Source organism: Aquila chrysaetos, chromosome 8, assembly GCF_900496995.4.
Source record: "Aquila chrysaetos chrysaetos chromosome 8, bAquChr1.4, whole genome shotgun sequence".
Lineage (NCBI taxonomy): Eukaryota > Metazoa > Chordata > Aves > Accipitriformes > Accipitridae > Aquila > Aquila chrysaetos.
This window is the reverse complement of record NC_044011.1, coordinates 22,456,788-22,478,611: the sequence shown is the minus strand read 5'-3', so window position 1 is coordinate 22,478,611 and position 21,824 is coordinate 22,456,788. Positions and strand designations below refer to the sequence as shown.

General features: G+C 37.4%; 1 protein-coding gene across 3 annotated transcripts in view; it reads right to left on the bottom strand.

The window, feature by feature from the left end:
- Positions 1 to 246: 246 nt before the first annotated feature.
- Positions 247 to 21,824, bottom strand: part of HBS1L (HBS1 like translational GTPase) — a 65,550-nt gene continuing 43,972 nt past the window's right edge. For all 3 annotated transcript variants that reach the window (XM_030021196.2, XM_041125104.1, XM_041125105.1), the window contains 13 exons: positions 18,762 to 19,018; positions 18,122 to 18,287; positions 15,761 to 15,878; positions 12,935 to 13,081; positions 12,181 to 12,255; positions 11,277 to 11,394; positions 11,020 to 11,088; positions 7,653 to 7,757; positions 5,504 to 5,594; positions 3,796 to 3,904; positions 3,076 to 3,176; positions 1,999 to 2,143; positions 247 to 894 (listed from right to left, as the gene is read on the bottom strand). In XM_030021196.2, coding sequence (XP_029877056.1) covers positions 883 to 894; positions 1,999 to 2,143; positions 3,076 to 3,176; positions 3,796 to 3,904; positions 5,504 to 5,594; positions 7,653 to 7,757; positions 11,020 to 11,088; positions 11,277 to 11,394; positions 12,181 to 12,255; positions 12,935 to 13,081; positions 15,761 to 15,878; positions 18,122 to 18,287; positions 18,762 to 19,018 — 1,513 coding nt within the window. In that variant the 3' untranslated portion in view covers positions 247 to 882. The remainder of the gene's footprint in view (positions 895 to 1,998; positions 2,144 to 3,075; positions 3,177 to 3,795; positions 3,905 to 5,503; positions 5,595 to 7,652; positions 7,758 to 11,019; positions 11,089 to 11,276; positions 11,395 to 12,180; positions 12,256 to 12,934; positions 13,082 to 15,760; positions 15,879 to 18,121; positions 18,288 to 18,761; positions 19,019 to 21,824) is intronic.

The following is a 21,824-nucleotide window of genomic DNA, read 5'->3' as shown; positions in this document are numbered from 1 at the left end:
CCCAAGATTAAACTGCCAGCTTTTGTTCAAAAGAGCACCAAGTCTGGATGAGAGAGATGTGTATGCACAGTAGCTGCACTGAGTAACATGAGAAAAACTGAAATTATTTCCACAGAAAGACAAGTTGCACGCCAGTTTCGCATTTTAACTCATAAGTTTACTCTGAAACCTCTGAGTTACGGAAAGTAAAGAATGATTTAACACAATTTAGAAGTGTTTAAATAACAAATGGTGAAGGAGACAAAATTATGCTCAGACAAAGTTATTTTATTATTCTTACAGTTTAAAAAATAAAATTAGCCAATGTTGGCACAGCTTCCACTACACAGCAAAAGAAAACTTTTTTTTTAAATAAATTTTGGGACAGGGAAAACAATCCTGGGATAATACTACATGCCATTCTCTTGAAACCAAAGTAAATAGTTCTTTTTTTCCCTGAATATGTATTCAACTCAAACCTAAAAATATATTAGACCAATAAAGTTACTTTACTGAATTAATGTGCAGCAGAAAAGCAAATCAAAGAAAATATGTAAACAATTTATGTCTGGAAGTAAGGAGTTTGTTTCATGATGATTCATCATCTTTTTCTCTAATTCAACTTTCTAAGGTTTTTCCACCAAGCTCTCTAAGGGCTAAACTCCGCATGAGATTCTTGAGATCGAGAAGTGCAATATTAGCAGTTTCTTGTCAGTTGGCATCTTGTTCTGCAGCGGGAGAGAGTGATGAACGGCTCCCCAGATGTCTTGCATGATTTAACTTTTGTCATCATCATCTCCCCGATTAATTGCACTTGTTCCTTCAACTGAAGTAACTGGATTCTTAAACGGAAGTTTGGATACCTGACTGCATTTTGGTTGGACGGTGGAAGAATGACCACTATCATTCTTTAATCTAAAAATATAAGCAAATGGAAAAAACCCCTATGGTGAAAAATGAACTACTCAATGTAAAACAATCACAGTTTTTTTCAACGTGACATAATTAGCTGTGGATAAAATAATTCCTTTTGCTCTGAAATTCTCTGGAACAAGATCACAAGTACTGAAATAGTAATTCCCAAATAACAATCAAAGAGTTCTTTAGTCCCCAATTCTACAAACATTGGGCATCACAGATCTAAATAGGACCCCATTCACTTCAAGTTAAATTTAATGAAAAACAGGTGCAAGATTAAAGCCCTAACTCTAGATCCTATTTAAGACCAGACAGGTTGTAAAGAGCATTAAAGCTCCATAAGGCCTAGAGCCTCTTGACAGACCTAGCACATCATTCCTACGCACACAGGGAGAAGCCACAAATTCTCACGCTCTAGTTCCATGTTTTGACATTAAATGACTCAGCTTTAAGTCTCAGTACCAGAACTTGGTTAATGTGACTAAATTTCCCTCCCTCAGCCCTAGAATTAGAACTTAAATTCTAATCCACAAATCATAGCAAGATTTTTTAAAGTGACAGATAGAGGGACACTCATATTTTTTGCTCCTAATAGAAGGCAAAACATTTCTATTTAGCCCACAGCCTTTGATTCTTCTCACTTACACAGGATCAGAAAACGTCTATAGGCATCGGTAAGAATCAAATGTACAAAGGTCTTTAACGCTAACAGAAAAAGATCTGGGACCCAAACTACCCACAGTAAAAATGGCCAACACTTCTTATTTACAAACTACTTCCAGTATATTTATACAGGCAATTAGATTTCAGAAAGACTGATGTATGTTAAAATAGTGAAGGGTTATTTTTTAACTCGAGAGGGGAAAAAATGCACAATATTCAAAAATTCTGAAGAGAGTAATTTTTGCTCCTAACAAATTGAACAGAACCGTAGCACGTTTTTCTCACATCTTGCTGAAGTGCTGTCTCTTTTTCAGCAGAAAAAATTCACTTTTTAGGCCAAAGGGTGTAAAACAGGTCTTAACCATAAAAACTAAATGCTATGTGAAAGTTAACACCGTTCCTTTACAGTACAGAAAGTTCGTTACAAAAATGCCATACCTCTGTGACAACTCCTGCAGCAATAGTGGAACCACTGTAGCGTAACATAAACCTCCCAAGCTCTTTAAAATCTTTATACAACTCTAAAGCAACAGGTCTTTGAGTTTGTAGTTCTATTTCAGCATTCTGTCCCTTAGTCAAGAACCTGCAGGTAAATAAGCAGAAAACTCTATTATAAATATATGCATGCATAAGTGAAAAAGGGAATGGTGAATAAATGGAAAAAATCAACTTAAAAAGCCAAAAGTATAATGACCAAGCTTGATGTCAAGTATAACCCAAGCCACCAGACTGAAAACTCATTTGCCTGGAGCATACCTTTTAAAAAGGCATCTGAGTTTTCTTTAAAAACTTCTAGAGAAGGGCACCCACCACAACATTTAGCAAATTGTTTTGAAGTTAATTATCTCATTAATACCTGTTTTTTCATGTCTAGTAGAAATCAAGTCTTGTTTCAAACTCAACAACTAAAGAGCCAATTCATTGCTCTGTAGAAGTCATGATTTTTCTTCCCATTACCTTTCAGCAACAGTTTCAGCCTTGCCATTTCTGGAAAAGGATTATTCTGATAACGTTGTATGTATCAAATAGCATTTCTACCCAAATACAGATTTAAATAACTAGAGGGATGTTCCCACATTTTAACTTGTATGGGAAGACTCCCTAAATCTCTTTTTCTCTGACCCACTGTCTAGTTGAGTTTATTTTAGACAGTAGCCCATCTCCAGAATTATACCAAGGATCCTATGCTACTACAGGAAGAAGAGAGAGAGAGATAATGTAAAGAAAAAAAAAATCCTTTAAGTGCAGGGCTGGTGATCTAGAATTCACTCCCAATACTGCAAGTGACCTTATGCAAGTCATTTTACTTCTCAGGTGCTCCGCATTTATCAAGTGGGCAGGAGGTTTTTCACTTTGTAAAGCCCTCTGAAATCTAAACATGAAACCAACTAAAACAATGAAAGCATATTCTTACAAACACAATATTGCTTCATAATAGAACCTGCTTGATATACTGTATATTAATCAAAAGTCAGCCCATTTCTTGAGTAATTATTAACTATTCAAAACACTTACTTAGGTTTTTTCTTTGTCACTTCACCAGTGCTTTTGTGCAGGACACTCAACAGCCTTCTAATAGTAGCAGGTTCACTTACAGTTTGATAGTGTAAAAGCACCTAAAAATATTTTTTTCAGTTATTAAACATTCTACAATAATCAGAAATCCTAGGTGTTAATACTCAAAAACATCGACTTAATTTAAGACTGATTTTTTTAAACAAATGCTAACAAAACTTCTCTCACAGGAATCTCTGCCTCACATTCAGTAAACGTTCCTAGTTCCTAAACTTTGTGATCTCTACAGATATGACACAAAGGTCATGTATTAATTCATCATAAATACATTTTTTCATTTTTAAGTGTTTTGCTTTTGCCACTTCAGTGCAGTTCTGTAGCATGAACTGATATTTTATTTATTCTAAAAGGTATCTTACAACTAAGTGCATCATTATACTCCTGCAAGGCGTGAGCTTTCTAAAGGACAGCCTAGCCTGACTGTGGTGGAACTCATGTTCTCTGAAATGGCTCAGCTATGTATTAAAAGCCAGTAAGAATATGCATAAGCACCCACAATAGCCCCTTACATCCTCTTCAAATTACAGAAGAATCCGTTTCCTCTGGAGAGACAGAGCCACTTCTGGATGCTAAATGCCTCTCATGTTCGGGGGGGTCAAACATGGAGAGGAAAAGCCCTGAACAACCTGTAATGAACACAGAACTTTCACAGAGACTTACAGGAAATCCTTTAGTGATTGGAACCTCAGTATTGAAGATGAGAACCCGAGCTCTGAAACGAGTGCAAACTTTAATGGGTTCCTTGGGATCACAAAATACAGAGCCAACACTACAAGAGAGAGCAAAAGAAACTGATATATATATCTTGACATACAAATGTTAATCACTGCACTGGAAAAATATAAATATTTAAGACAAGCAAAGCAAAGACACCACCACTTTAATATAACCTGTAGGAAAAAAAAGAAATCAGGAACACTGTATTAAAGCTTGTAATGAAATTAATTCCTAGACGATGTGTACAGTATTTTGTGGGTATGCATGAAGAGGTCTGTCTAGTTCAGCGAACAACTACGTCCATTGCTAATCAGTTTCTAAAAATGTCACTGCTTCCTGTGCGTAGGTACTTTGAAGAATTAGACTTTCATTCAGAGATTAATTGTTTCAGATCAATAGCATAAAATACTGCAGGGTGTCCAAAATTACAGTGCTGCTGCCTGTAACTCAACTATTTTGTGGATAAAGGAATATCATCGTCAGGACTCTCAAAACTTCAGCTCTCAGCAGAACTCATTTCCAAAAAACCCTACATGGAGTCACAAGAAAGCTGCTGCTTTTTACAAGTCAATAAGGTAGACTAGACACAGCTTTTTCACAGTGGCTAGTTTTAGCCATCTAAAATGAAAAGAAAATTAATCCCACTCAAAAATATGACTGAAGAGAACAAACAGCATGATTAAATGTTTCTATCAGATGTAATCAAATTTCACCAATATCAAGAGGACTTCAAACTTCATACCTTTTCTTGACAAGTCTAACATATCTCCAGAAGATGAATGACATCAAGGTAACGAATTGACTCAAGCCTTCATTCAACAAGTAGAACAAGACTTTTTTATCCCCCATTTACCACAGAGAATCACACCCCATTATGAAATGGCAATACAGAAAAGCCTGTACTTTTCCCTTAAAAGCAGAGCGTAAGTTTGCAAAACTACCAGTGCAAGGAGTTTTTCAAACAGTAGCTTGAAAGTTTGCTGTCTGAAGTCCAACTGAAATGTAAAAAAGCTGAACAAATTACAGATCCAATTTTCTAGCCCAAACAACCACCGACACCTAAAAGCTTGAGGCTAATGCTTAGCATAAAACCTATAGACTGAAAGAGACACAAAGATTTGCTGTGTCTCACTGAATGTATCGGACCCCCCAAAAAAGGGTCAGCAAACATTTACCAAAACAAATGTTACAAGCAGTTAAATGTGTTGAATGAACAGTTTACATCAATTCAACTTGTCCAGATTTACTTATTGGTACGCAATGGAGTTGTTTGGATGTGTTTTGTTAGAATTCTTTATGATTCAATAAGCTCTTCAAAAATCTTTTGTTTTATTTCGCAAGGGGGATTTACTTAATTCAGCAATTAAAATATCCAAGGACAAGTCGTAAGGAAAAGGCTTTGAAGGTTACCAGTGTCAGCACTAGGGCAAAGTATGAAAACTAACAGTATTCTTCTGAGGTTGCCGTTGTACATGTAGCAGATGTTTCCAACGTTTGTACGTGCAAGCCAGGTGATATGTATCACTTTGGTTTTAAATATCCTGGTAGCCACATCATTCTTCAAGTAAACCGCTGATTGTTAAGTGTAATAGTTATAAAGCTTTTCATTAAAAACAAACCGTTACTTAGACTGAAACCCAGTTTTGCTCACTTGATTTTGATGATATCCATGCCGGTCAAAGTGAGACTAACGTGATCTCCTGCTGCAGCCCAATCAACTGGTTCATCGTGCAGTGTGATTCCTGGAAATGAGTAAAAACAGAACCTCACAGTGAAGTACCTAGGTTCCGAGCTACAAACAAACAGCTCTGTTTGGGCCATTTGTGCTTCATCAACCATTACTCATCAATTTTCAGTATGAATGGGTTGAGAGTAAAAGCTTTTTAACTGAGAAGCCTGAGGAAGCTTTTTTCCCCCCTTGGTGAGGACACACTATTCTCTCACCCCACCCTGCACAGTAACATGGCTTTATTTAAGCCAGAGGAGGGGACCTGGCACTTGTCACACAGCGCAGATGACGCAGTCCTGAAAATGCCGTAGTACTAATAACTCCGTATCTGCCCCACCCATCCTTTGAGGCACACGCACACCCTAGACCGCATCCTTCATATACTTTAATGGTACTATGTCAACTTTCATTTACCTTAAGTGGGTTTGCTGACTCTTTCATAAAAAAGCGTAACTGCTGCCTTTCGTTCATGACATCGCATCTATTAGAAAGCATCTTTAAAAGTAATTTTATTCTGATTTTGATGCATTTTAATTGCTTTAAAAGATAACCTGGCTCGTGGGTGAGGACAAAAATAATTGCTCCTGACTTAACATTCTGAGGTTTCTGGTAGACACCAATGATGAAAGAAAAAACCCTCACTTATTTATAACTACTACTCACATTTATAGGATCTAGTCCTATTTTGCTAAAGATTGTATTTATTGATTTGAAAATCTGTTCCCAAAACTACTTCTCAAAAACATGCCAGAAAGCATCATTCAACTATAAGCATGTTAAGTACTGGTTTTTAAGCAGTGTTGATAATTTTTTCACATGTACATGTCATGCTCACAGAATAAAGTGAAACTCAGCCTTTTGAAATGAAAAACTGGAATTCTAATATGCACACTACCTTTAGTAAGTATTGTATGACAAATTAAGTTATCTCTTCTTTACATTAAATATAAATAATACACGCTTAATGAACTAATACCCCCAACCTTCACCTGCTTTTCAGCCATATAAAAGGCAGTACCAAAGAAAAATCATAGAATTGTACCATTGGGGATACTCAGACAAAATACATCTTTTTCCATACTACTTCCTCCACTCCCAAAACAGAGGAGTGACTACAGTGGTCTGATAACCATACTCATCCATGTTATTGTAACATTCCTGTGCATGCGAACAATGTGCATGCAACCGTATAAACAGGCACACTGAAGAGCTTCCCAAATTAGCACTGAACAAGCTGGTTCTGGAACCAAACAGGACAGTCGAACCAGCACATTGCTGAATTCAGGCTAAATAGTTAGATACAGAAACCTCTTCATTTATTTTGAGGTCTTAGATACGGAAACCTCTTCATTTATTTTGAGGTCTTAATTTTTTATTCATTGGTCAATGTAGGAAAATCATAATTTTATCTTTCTGTTTGCATATGAAACAAAAACAACTCTGAAGTACAAAACCAGCAAGCTTAATCAGGAAACAAGTAAACATTTAATGTCTTAACTATTCCTCTTCTCAGAAATCAAATGTATTGAAATTTACACCCAATTTTCTTCTCTTTTGTAGTTGCTCAGAACAATTATTTCCTGCAAGTTTGTATATTATGAAAGGATCGGTGACAATCTCATGAACATCAAACAGCAGAGACTTAATTCTCAAGCTTTTTCACATCTAATTCAAAGGTTAATTTCTAAAGGTTGTTCAACATCCTCACACTTCCTAACAGCAGTAACAGTCCACAGCAAAGCTGAATATTAATGATTCCTGTACTGCATATTTTTATAAACATTGCTGGAACTCAGATGTTTTTACAGGTTCTTCATAAAGCAAAAGTCACGAGGCTGTAACATTTGGAATATCTGATATGGTAAAAAAAGATTAAAAAAAAAACAAGCAAGATTTCACATACTCTTCATAGACATATTTATACAGACACAGTCACATCTAAAGAAATTCGTTTTATGCTTTCATATTTTATGTTTGACAGTTAGTATCAGTTTGACAGTCTGTTACCATTTCAGTAACTGCTTCTAGCCCAGTATTGACCTGAAAGTAAACACGCTTCTGAAGACTGTACCTTTTGCAGTGCAAGTTTCATTGGGAGGCATTGCCAGAAGTCGTTCTCCAACTTGAATATAGCCTGCTTCTATTTTACCAGTCACACAAAATCCTGATCCTTGGTCTGTAATAAACACAGCAATAATTTCAAAAAACTTCATAGTAAGGTCAATTTCCCATCACAAGTTAGCCCTTCAGCAATGCATAGATAAGTTTTTAATATAATGAAGACAGGTTCCCCCCCCACCGCCCCAGTAGAGTGTTCAGTACTTGCAAGTTAGCCAGCTGTGCATCATAATGAAAATGAAACATTAAATTCAAAACCTCTAGATCTTATGTTTTTCAGAACTAAGGGAGAAATATCCTTCTTTAAGCTAATGTAGGTATATGAAGAAATATTTTTTAGTTTTTCAATATTAGATTAAGTCCCTTAATTTCTAACAATTTTCTTTAGTTCAGCACTTTCTCACTACAATTACAGATTAAAAAAAAACATACCACAGACCTCTCATAAAAATTCTCTTGCATACAGGTACAAATTCCTATGCCATGCACTGTTTAACTGAGTCATGCTCAGTCTACATGCTCTGTCTGCATATTACTTTTACTCCTGGAAAGTCAAAGATTGATTCAGTGCTATTTAATATGAGGAGCTATTGTAATTTTGGATGATGTAAGCATTTCTGAATAAAAGATCTGCAAAGTTTTTCTTCTTCAATGTCCTAATATTCGGTTCATTATTTGAATGATATGTCAGTTATTTTCAATAGATGTGCTACACGTGCACATTTATGCACATACACCTTAAAAAATGCCTCATCTCCTTAGCGTGCGTTTGCAGGTGTGTTTAAAAAGAATCCTCAGAAGTGAGTCTACAATGACATTTTCAGTAACCATACAAACAACAAATACACCTTTTGCTGAACATTCGAATTCAGTGATAAGCAAGCATCTGAGTATTTTGTGTGCCACATTAAGCTTTTAATCTAAAGCTGAATTCAAAAGAGCAAGCTGACCTCAAACCTTGAGGTCACATACTACCAACTTGCTCTTTTGTGTTCATCACCATCATTGATGAATGCTTCCATCTATCTAGCTGGAAGAATATTACCAGTATGTCTGCAAGCTAATTTTCCTCTATTCATTCCAGCAAATAAGATGAATGCAGTCAATAAACAGATGACATCAGATGTCAAAAGAACAGAAAACTGGAGAAGCAGATACTTGCTAGAAAAAGAATCCCCAAAGTCATGGCACAAATACCACCTCAATATGGTACACAAAAGAACCTGAAGCTGGCTCTGCAAGCACTTGCAGGCAACGAGAAATGTGAACTGGTTTCAGGTTCCCAACCACTCCCAAGCACAATCAAGAACCATTTCTCTTTTTTTTCACATCACCACCAGCTCTGGCTTGGTAAACCACTGTGGTGTTTGAAGCTTCACCCTCTCCCATGCCGACTGCTTCCTGCAAAATGTCAAGTTCCTTCAGCTTCCCTGGAAATCAATGCAAGTACAAAATGGATAGTGGGGGACAGAATCAGGGCATAAAAAATAGCCTGATTTCTGTGTATCATGGTACTCAGGTTCTCCCAGGACATGTTCTTTGTCCTCGGGATTTGGCTGCTGGACAAGCCTTTTCTAAAGTCAGGTCAAGTCATACCCTAGACAGCATTATAACATGGTAAGTGGTGATTGAGGCAGCCATGAAGGAATTTACAGGGACCTCTCGGATCACGAGATAGTTTGCCTGGAAAAAATATTAGGAGGGCTATGGAGGACAACAGCCAAAATCAGGCTGAGGTAGATGAATCATATGTGTAAGTAACCTTAAATAAAGAAAGGGGTTTTCCAAACTACGTAAGAGCACACTCAGCACTCTCACTTTTTACACACTTCTACGGACAGCTCCTCCTGAGCATGCAGAGGCACTGGAATAGAGCTGAGAACAACTGTTGCTTCATGTACTCATACCTGCAGCTACTTCCTCTGGTGGCATCCAAGTTAATTAAGTTTTGAGATCACAAGGTTAAGAAAAAAATAGCCTAAAAAACACCTAAAAGGCCACATTTAGTGATAAATGCTGTATATGTAAATTGAGTCCCTTCCAAAGCTATTATTTTTTTGCATACTTTAGCAAAAAATCAGACTTTTCCACAGAACAGATTTAGTCAAAATTGCTCATTTTGTGAAAGTTAGGTCAACACAAAAATGGTTATTGCAACACAAAAGTTGTAATAATATTTTGAAAGATCTCAATCAATAATCCTAAAACTCTTTCCCACAGCTCATGAAATTAAAAAAAAAAAAAAAATACAGTGACAGCCTAGATGACAAAACTAGTGGTAACATACTAGGGTAAGTTCTCATGCAAGGTTTCAATATTTAACATTATGGCTTCAGTACCTTCAGTCAGCTAACCCAGGGCATGTACAGCATCTAGTGTTTTCTCAAGGACCCACATGAAAATTGCACAAAACCGATTTTTCCAATTACAATCAGTATTTTGGTTTGTTTGTACTTCCCGTATAAACACCCTATATATGAAGTAAAATTTCTTTTAAAATATGAACTTCAATAATATTTGATTACAAATAGTTACAACATTTCAATCATGCTGTCATTTAGCTTGCAACATTTCTCAAGGGACCTACAGAACATTTCAAACGGGATAAGTGTTACAAACCTTATTTCTTCTAAATTACCTGTAAATGTAAATGCATTTAACTGATAAAAATATCAAGTTTACCATGAAAACCTTAAGGGCTCAAGGCAGTCTTTCTTCAGACAATGGAAATAAGAACTGGTTATAGTTACTTGCTATCCATATCTCTATTAGTGCTAGGGAATAGCTAGCTGCCTTTCATTAAATCCTTGGCTGGTTATAACACTCTCACCACCACCATCACCCTTTTCTTCCACCTCACCCCTCCAAATTTTTATATGAAAATGAAGGAATTTATCATTATTTTCAGCTACAACAATGAACATAAAAGGAACAAGTCAAACTTTTTTAAAATCTAGGAGTGGAAGGTAAAAGAGCCCAAAAAGTCACACTCAAAAAGTTTGAGAAACACTCATTTAGGCAACAAGAAACCAGTTTGGGAAAGAGAAACTCCCAAATTCTGTCCCACAGAACCATCAACTCATTACACAGCCAATTAGCTGGTCACACAGATTTTCTTCCTCAATTTCTTTTCCAGTGTTTCTCCTTCAGCGGTACTATCTAAAATTCAACAAAGAACAGTTCTTGAAAACTTACTATTCCTGTTCAAGACTACTGATACACATAAAGCTCCTACTTTAAGTCTTATTTTTACATCATTTTATTTAACTTATGTTAAATATCAGTTAAATAATCGTGAAAATAATATAGAAACAACCAACCTTTAAAAACATCAGCAACACACAACCTAAATGGTTTATCCACTGATCTCTGTGGTGGCTTGAAAGAATCTGCAAATAAATTGATAAGGCCTTTTAGAATTTCTGTATTCAATAACTACCTCAACAACTTCTCACTTAGGGATAAATCAACTATATTGCATTCCAAAGACTTTGTCCCACACTTCCCCCAAAATAAAAGTTTTGACATACACAGGACTAAGATATATTAGTTTTTAAATGAGGACAATTGCACTCACCAATTTGCTCTAACAAACAGTTTCCTTTATACCACTGTGTGAGGTCACTTGACTGACCCCTTGTGACCAGGTTTTCACCACCAAGGCCACTCGTTGGGATGTAAGCCACATCCGATTCCTAATTAAGAAAACAAACAGAAGTTAAGCATACATTAACAACAGGATCTTCTAGCAGAAGCAAGAGGTGCATTTTTCAACATCACACATCTAAGCTATAAAAGAACAGTTGGCACATTCATTATTTCCCCTGGAGAAGGCAGATTACCCAGTGGACCCACTTCCCTTCCGTTTACCTCTTGCCTTATCACAGTGCTCCACAAAGATTTGGAGATATTTAAACATGATGATAGCAAAATTAACAACTAGAAACTGAGTTCAGGTAACAAACTCCAATTCCATATCTGACAGGCAAAACTTCAGTTTGAATTACTGATTTATGGATAGGGATTTCAGGAAGGCCACAGCCAAATGGATAGTTGGAACTGAGGAAACGTGAGAACAGTCAAGAACGGCAAATGGAGAGTGTTCTTCTGCGTTCGTAATCCACACTGACACCTGCTGTGGTATAAAACTCTCTACTGGCATTCATGTAATCCTGAACAGTAAGACAGACGATCCTTGGTCTGTTCTGCTTTGTAGACAACAATCCCAAGAAACTACAAGTGAGGTGAGTGCCCCAAAGATTCAACAGACCTAAACAAAGATGATGACAGAAAAAGTATTGAAGAACTGACTAACCTTATCCAGGGCTCAATGTACACCCTACCAGTAGGAAAAGGAATCTGCTATACTACGTGCACACAGTAGTAGCAGGAAAGTGACACAAAATAACCTGACACTAAGAAAAGCTTATCCTACCTAAATGCCTGAACAAAGCAACAAAGACCTCAGAAATTTACATTACCTTAAAGCCAGCTTGTTTAAGAAATTGGCTGAGCTTATTTGTAATTTCCTGAAATCTTTCCTGTTGCCAATCGACCTAAAATAGAAAACAGATTATGATAATAAAACTGCAGGTTTTTAACCATGACTCGAACATACTGCCGCATGTCATCAACTCTGTAGTACCAGTAGGTGTTCTCCACACACAGCACCCAATGAATTTATAAATATGAGATTTCCATGTGGATTCATAGTTGAATACATAAGAGCATATACATTAACAATTACTGACAGCAAACAACACACCACTTAACTTGCAAGCCCCTTTAGTTTGATTTGTCCTTGAATAGCACCTTTTTTTTTTATAGTTTACACAAAATTCAGATTCAGCAAGAATATAGACAACACAGTAATAATCTGAAACACAACTAGTAATATTTAACACACTTTACAGGTTTATATAAAGCTCTTGGGGTCTTGACCTGAATGACCACCAAGATGTCCTTGCAGATGCCACTGAGTTAACTGCTTATGTGAGATTTTCACAAGTACAAGAGGGACCGCTACTCATTTTAGCACCAAAACTATCTGTGTGCTTTGAAAATACACCCATAAATAAAAAGAAAAGTATTGTAAAGTCTAAACACAAGAGACAAAGCTGAGAATCAAAGAAAGAAACAATACTTTATATTAGTTTCACAATATTGATCCTTAAACTTAGGGCCCACAATCCCAGATGGAAGCCCTTCAACTAAATGAAAAAATTAAGCATGTACCTGGTCCATTTTATTGACTGCAACAGCTAGCTGTGTCACTCCAAGAGACCGCACTAATAATCCATGTTCTCGAGTTTGTCCACCTGTCTCAAACCCTGCTTCAAACTCTCCTCTGCTAGCATCCACAACCAAAATAGCCACATCAGCCTAGATTTAAAAAAAAAAAAAACAAAACAAAAAAAACAACAAACCACAATCAAAAGTGGTTAAGAGGTGGAAATAATCTGGGTAAATAAGTCAATTAGCAACATTTCACACAAAATGTACTTTACACAGGAAGCATCCTGATGTGCTTCAAATGTAATTGAAACTGCTCAGTCCTATCTGTGTCATAGCCCACTTTGGTGAGATATTACGGCATTATGTCATTTCATGTCATAAACCACCATTTTCTGTCAAACACAAACCAACTCTTGGTTTTGGGAACCTGTCCTCTTCAAACTACCCACTATGGATGTGCTGCACAGACCTCAACTAAACAAGAGCAGCCCGTGCTCCAGAAACTTAAGAACGGTATGAACACAATGTCCAGTTCTCCCTGCCTCTCTCTCGACACCTTCATAGTGAGAAGCTGCAAAAATTACAGATAAATAACAACACTATACAACTGGGACAACCAGTCAACTGCATGTTGGATGTGAATGCTTCACAGTACACTCAACACACTGGAACATGCCAAAATCACAAGGTGGAAAAGACAAAGTAGCCTATTTTATCATCTAGGCAAACTCTCTGTCACAGCGTTAAGAGCAAATAGGTACCATGCAGTCTACAGCACTGCACAAAAGTCAGCATGTAAGCACAGGGGAAAAACACAAGAGTTTGCTGTTAGCCTTAAATGCTGCTAATATTGCTTCTATTTTTCCTGCTTTGGTAACTAACAGCCAGTTAGACCATCACCACATACCAAGCAATGGCAGCAGACGTGAACAATAAAGGTACTGCTGTGAAGAGGCACGTGTAAGACAATTTCATAGGACTGATGATTTGGACATAATGGAAAGAGAGAGGAGAAAAGGTAGTACTTTCTCCCTTTCCTTACATGCTTATGTTTCAGGATGCCAGGAGAAGGAACAGAGACAGCACGTTGTCCTAGCTCTGAATTCCCCTTGCCTTGTCCTAGGCATGAAATCCCCACAGCTCATACAGAGACAGCTCAAGTGTGAGAACGGGAAAAGGATGAGGGATGAATTTCCCCACAGCTCTCAGCCTCAGAAGTGCATTGCGGTGAACTTCTCCCTCAAAAAAAAGGACATCCTGTATTTTCTAAATTATTAATACTGTACCTCGGGACTTACGTGAATTAACCATATATATCAAAGGACAGATCCTGGCCCTGATAAGGCTGATTTGCATTTTGCATAACAGCAGCTGGGGATTCACCTCCTAACAGAATTCTCCACGATAAAAAGGTATCAGAGCTATTTCCACGTTTGCTTTCTTCCACCCATTGCTTCAGCACTGAGCCTACTCTAATAGGCAACAGAAACTTGCAAAGTTTCAATGATTCCTTAACAGGCTTCAGAAAAGACCAGTCCCTCACCATTCTGAGAGCTGAGGGAACATAGACATACCAAGTCTTATCTGGCCAGCCCCATCTTCTGCTGAACTGATAAAACTGCTGGTGGATCTGCAAGTCTGCTCTTAACACTTCTACTTGTATCACTTTTCCCCCAAAAGACAAAGTAACTTAAAGCTGTAAAGAAAATGGCATGGCTGAATCGACATTTTCCACTGTTTTGAAACTAAAGATCCATTTCTAATTTTAAAACCCCTGAACTTCTAACAACATATGCTCCACAATATAGATGACTACAAGCCCTACACCATAATTTGCAAACTTCTGACTATTCTGCAGCCTAACCCCTGGGTCACACGGTCTGAGTTTCTACACAGGCTTTGCTTCAAAGCTAGAGCAGAATCTGGGGCAAACCAGTCTTCCTACAGTATAGTTCTCTATCTGCAAATCATATTAACAGTACCCACCCTTACTAAGACCTTAAGCTAAAACTCACATCTCAGACTGTAATGACATCTGCAAAGCAAAAACCTCTACAAAGTAGCTTAGCTTCAGAAAAAAAAAATATCTTTGATTACACCTCTACTTTGGAGAATCAATTCTACTATTTTAAAAAGGGTGCCTTTAAGTGGAAGAAATTTCACACATTTTATGTCATGTAACCACATTATTCTTCCTCCCCTCTGTTTTATTATTGCCATAAATTAAATAAACCAACCTATATGAGAATGGTAAGTGCCATACTGAATTCAATGGCTAGTGCCCAATACTTTTGACTTTACCTACTGTTCCTAAAGCAAGTGGCACAGTCTCTGCCCATCCTATTGACAACACAGATGCATTCTGCATAAACTTTGTTATGTTATGTTTTCTCATCCCACATAAAACACATTGTTAAATAGAAGAACGCCTTTGACCTCTCCAAATCTTTTTTTAAGCTCAAACCACTTAAAATCTTTACCTACAAGACCACTTTCACAGAACTTCTTGCTGAGTAGACATATGCCACATCTGAATAGCTTTCAAAGCTCAACTCTGATTTTATCAAACTGCAACTTAGTATTCAAATTACTTCCCCAATAAAACTCTCCTCCAAAAAGTTAATGCCCCAAAAAAAGAAAAGCAACTGCCTTTAAAAATTAAACAAACACATTCTTTTTTTAAGTTTAGAAAACTCATGAAAACCTCAAAGTTATCTTAGCATCATTGATGATTCCATTTCATCTTAAGATTTTAAAAGAAAACCAATTTAAGAAAAAGTTATAAATAATAATGCTATTGGAAAAAGACTTTTAGACCATCTCTACCTGTGCAGCTCCTGTGATCATATTTGGAATGAAGTCTTTGTGGCCTGGAGCATCCATCAGTGTGATTATTTTAGTCTTTGTCTCGAATTTGGTCATACCCACATCCATTGTCACTCCCCTTAAACAAAGCATACATGCAACGCACGATTAAAACTACTTTGAAAGCTTCATCAATATAAAGTAAGCTATTAAAAATACAACCATAAAATTATAGACTTTGTAGCTTTCACTTGATTTAGCTTGCACAAAAAAATCTGAAAGAAACCTGCTTGCTGGAAAAGACCTCTAGAGCTGCCTTTCAGTAACTAGTCGTGAAGAAACACACACCCAGAATTTAGAGTACTAACTCCATGCACCCATAGACCATGTCCCAGCAAGCACAGTGAGAACATGAAAATTGTACTGCATATTTAAATCATCACTAATTCTACTTTTAATACTTAGCTCTTCAGAAAAAGGCATCATAGAGTAACAGAAACATGGCCAAGAATAAAAAAATAGAAGATATGAGACTATAGGAATACAGTTACACATTTGCAAAGATCCATGTGCAGAACTACTGATTATCAAGGAGGCATTGCAGCACTGTGACTCAGTTCTACATCTCACTAACAACCATGTTCTGCACAGCACATGGGATAGGATTCATCTATCAAATGCAAACACCTGTCATGCACATGTCTGTATCTCGGTTAGTCATCTGCATCTCCCTTTATAGACAATGAAGACAGGCAGGCACTTTCAAGGGACAAAACTTCTCACATTAAAACAGAGACTTAAAATACGCTACTTCCAATGACAAAAAGACAACAACAATATAACCCCCCAAAACCCCCACACATTTACAGATGGTTCCAGAAAGTTTTTCTTTAAAAATACAAAACTCAAAGTAATAAGAAAACAGAATCAATCAAAAATACCAATCCAGAAAACTTTTCCCTTAATAATTACAATTTATCTTCTGAGGAGAAGTCTTGTACCTAAATGCACAACTGTTGGACACTAAAAAAAATCACAGACCAAAGGATATCACTTTTAAGGCTCATGACAATTATTCCACAAACTTTTCTTTCTGTTAACATTTTAGTCTTCACAGGCAATAAATATTTGTCTCTATTTCCGGTTTCACATGTTAATTACATCCTATCAAGGGTTGCTTGGTTTAACTATTCTATTCCAGATCTGTGAAATGATTTGATCTTCAAAGTTTGTCCGCTTTACACCCAGCTACCTCTACAGGGATTAAGAAAAAGACCTTTCCCCCATCAGCTTTTCCTCTTCACATCCTTAGACTATAATGTCACAACAACACTACCACTACAATATCATCAGCCTTAACTGATGTAAGGCTACTTTTAAAATTTGTGTTTGGTTGCTTTGGGATTGTTCCCCCCTTCCCTGTACCTGCACCCCCCCAACACACAGACCCCCACTCAGGTTTGTATGCACACTTCGTAAACAAAAGGACTCACATAGGCAAAAGTTTAGCTATATACAGGGATGCTGCAAAAGAGTATCTGCCTTTAAAAACACCACCACAGTTACACACTCGATAGGGACTGCCTTACTCCATGTTCTTCAGCATCAGTTTACATTGTGACAGTTATCTTTCCAACCAGAAGAGTTTACATGCTATGAATCAAGGGTGACAAGTGATTGTAAAAATATAAACACATAAGAAAATGCCTTTTTTTATTATTTTGTGAGCAGAATATCATGTCTTTAGTTCCCCATATAGTGTTCTTAAAAGCTCTTACAGATTTTTTTTAAATTAGCTTCACTGCTTCCCCGTTACATACTTTTTCAATATGATAAAATTTAATTTTAAATTTTGTATTTCAAGTTAATAAAGGCAGTTCATAAAGAATACAAATATAATTTATTAGTTCAATTTATAGATTTTATATTCAATGTAATGTAAGTCACGTGATGAACTGACATTTCAGTTATTAGTTTATAATTCTGACACCCTTTCATAGAAAAATTTAACCTAGAATTTTCCCATACAATGATAACCAAACTGAGAGAAATTTAGCAGCAATAAACAAGTAAGGCAGCTTTAAATGAACTAACTCAGCTACTAGAAGCATTCCACATTGTAGTCCTACAGTGCACTTCACAGCACAGAAATATGCGAAGAAATACTCAACTTCTTGTTCACATCTCTTATAACCAAACAAGGATACTATTTTTTTCTTTTGATAACATGTACTCATATAGACAAAGAAAACTATTTGCTAATAAGTACTGAGTAAATATCTTTAGAGTATTTCTACCAAAGCATTATTAGTAGATTGATATTTCCTAACGAATGCTGTTCTTTCAGGAAAAAAAGTTAATTCCGTTAAAAGATATTTCTACCTTTCTCTTTCTTCACCAGTTTCATCCAAGACCCATGCATAGGCAAACGAAGCTTTGCCAGCCTTCTTAGATTCCTGTTCGTATTTGTGCATAGTTCTTTTGTTCACATTTCCCAAAAGGTAGAGCAGATGACCCATTAAAGTACTTTTACCTGCATCAACATGTCCTATGGAGGGAAAGAAATACGATATCAATTTTATTAATTTAGGCATTTTAAATATAGTACAAGAAGAAATATACTACAAAATAGGAAAATCACATGCGCTAATAATGCTTATGCAATCCATAGAATTTCACAATCCTGTAAGGTAAGAGCTATGGAGAGGCAGTTTATCGAAACAGTCAGTTAGCACAACAGCCATATAGCACCTCCAAATTCATACTCAAAAAGAACACACTGCAAGAATGAAACCAAACCCAAGTACATTTTACTATACTGTCAAAAACAAGCTAAGTCAACCTTACTGTCCTAGTCAAGACATCTGAATGTACTCCCTCCAAAGAATAATGGTCAAGCAGATGCAACTGAAAATAGTATGAGATTTCCTTTCCCTGAGGAGGACAGTTTTGCTTCTGTATTACTTCCAGATTCAATCAACACAGGTTTTAATCTGTCAAAAATGTAATTTAACAGTATTACCTATTACCACCAAATTAAGCAGTTGCTTTCCTCCTTGTCTCTTCTCCAACTCCGCTTTCACATCTATTTGTGGTTTTGCCTTGCTTGACTTTTTTACTGGAGTAGGCACCATATTCTGCTCTTCTGAAACCTGCCCTACTTGGGGTGAAAGAGTAGATTTTGAGACTGCCTCAAGTGTCCCAGAAGCTACACTGGCATCTTCAGTTAACAGCCCTTTCTGAGATGTGTTAGCATGGCCGTTCTCTTCAGCAATCACACTAGGGAAAAAAAGAAAACACAAAGAATGCAAATGACAAAGAAGCCATAGAAATACAGGAGAGAAATTGAATTTTCCCTTCACTATCATATAAGCCCCAGACAAAGAGTATGCGATAAGCCCATTAAGGTGGAAGCGATAAGCAGCTGGAAACAAACTGTGCAGATACCAGCTCTGAACATCTTGTCTGAAAAGCACTGTGTACAAAAGCAAGATAAGAAATAATCTTGTAAAATACATGAAACAGATAAACAAAAGCTTCCCACAGCCACTTCTTTTAACAGGGAGCGAAAGGACAGTTGTGCAGAACAACTACAGAGAGCTGGTTGTCTCTGAAGTAAGAGCCCAAATCAACTTTGAAGCATCAATCCTAAAACAGCTTCCGTATACACTACAAGTACTGCAGCTGAACGTGGCGATGTTCTATTGTGAGAACAGCAATATAGCATAAAGAGTAGATACTAAGCTTATCTGAGCTGCGATTTAAGGTGCAATGCTTATATAGAGCCATTGTTCTATGCATAAAACAAGGCATCTAGGAGTAAGGAGATTTGGATTCCCAACTCCCCTTCTCTAACACCCTGTTCTCCCACAGATCACCATACTAATCCTAATAGTAAATAATCTTAAATATATTATTCTCCTATGCTCTCTCACTCTTTTTCTCTCTGATTTGTAAATGAGGATATTTTCCTAATTTACACAAGCGTTCTGAGAATATACAATATGATTCTTCACCTGTTATGGCAAAGATGGCCACTAAAACCAAACGCTAAGTGACATCTTCGAGAGAGCAAAGCTTTCTTCCTGCTTGACAGAGCTCCATGGCGAGGCATTAACGTAAGTAGCAAAACAGGAACAGAAGCAGTTAATACAGGTGTGACTACATTACATCACAGCAAACTTCAATATACAAACTGCTGACCACTACAGTATGTTGAAAATACCTACAAAATACTGTATTTAAAACTTTATCCAAGGAGAAGAGTCGTCTTCCCCTGGAAAACTGGAAATCCTTTCCAATGCAGTACCACTGGCTGCCTTCTATGGAATGGATTCACGCAGACTCTCAGACTCAAAACTCTAAACACCCAGTATGAATTTTTCACTCCCTACTTTCTGTTTACATACCACAATTAACTTCCCAGTTTTCCTCTTTTCACCTTTTATAAACAAAAACTATTTCTTTTGGTACTTCAGAACCCTGCATCGTGACATCTTTGCTTTTATTTGACATTACTTCTCATTTTCTGTCTGTGTAGGAGTATTTGTAGTGTATTAGTCCCTTTCTATTACATATATCTCAGGAAACAATATAGTCCAAGCATGTTAGCCTACTGAACAAAGCAGGTCAAGAGTTATGATCTGAAAAATTAAACCTAGGAAATGTTCAGACTGAACACCAAAATAGCCTCTCATTACAGCACTAAGCAACGTGGGACATTTTATAGGTGTCCCTTTTTCCCCTCAGTTTCAGAGGGGAAATGTAATCAGTACTGCAGCAGACTGACTGATTTTGGCATCTTTTTCATAAGGCCCAAAGCAACAACTTTCTCTTGATTGTGAAACCCCAAAGCAGAAATATGAGCACTTGGTTTTTTTGGCTACAGTTCCACAACCCAAGGCCAGGGTCTTGCATCAAGGCTGGATAGACAAGCACGTGTTTCTCAAATCAGCTAAGCAAAGACCTGGGCTTATGCCAGCCATGCTGGTTGCAGGGGCACAGATGGTACCTGTGCTTCTGCATAATGGATAGACAATTCTATATAAAGTCTATTCACAAGAACTTCTATCAAAATACTCTAAACCACTTGAAGGAGAAGGACAAGTTTATATATCAAACTACTGCCTTAGGTCACACAATCATGACATTTTAAATTTGACACTACCAACAAGCAAATCTTGCTACCCTGGACTTCAGGAAAGCAGACTTTGGCCTCCTCAGGGATCTGCTTGGTAGGGTACCATGGGATACAGCCCTAGAGGGAAGAGGGGCCCAAGAAAGCTGGTTAATATTCAAGGATCACCTCCTACAAACCCAGGAGCAATGCACCTCAACAAAGAGGAAGTCAGGCAAAAATACCAGAAGGCTGCGTGGATGAACAAGGAGCTCCTGGACAAACTCAGAAAGGAAGCCTACAGAGGGTGGAAGCAAGGACAGGTAGCCTGGGAGGAATACAGAGAAATTGTCCAAGCAGACAGGGATCAGGTTAAGAAAGCCAAAGCCCTGACAGAATTAAATCTGGCCAGGGACATGAAGGGCAACAAGAAAAGCTTCTACAGATATGTTGGTGATAAAAGGAAAACTAGGGAAAATATGGGCCTTCTGCAGAAGGAAACGGGAGACCTGGTTACCCAGGACATGGAGAAGGCTGAGGTACTCAGTGACTGTTTTGCTTCAGTCTTCACCTGCAAGTGTTCCAGCCACACCACCCAAGTCACAGAAGGCAAAGGCAGGAACTGGGAGAATGAAGAACCACCCACCACAGAAGATCAGTTTTGAGACCATCTAAGGAACCTGAAGGTGCACAAGTCCATGGCACCTGATGAGATGCATCTGCAGGTCCTGAGGAAACTGGCAGATGAAGTGGCTAAGCCACTATCCACATCTGAGAAGTCGTGGCAGTCCAGGGAAGTTCCCACTGACTAGAAAAGGGGAAACATAACTCCCATTTTTAAAACAGGGAAAAAAGGAAGACCTGGGGAACTACAGGCCAGTCAGTCTCACCTCTGTGCCTGGCAAGATCATGGAGCAGATACTCGTGGAAACTATGCTAGGGCACATGGAAAATAAGGAGGTCATTGGT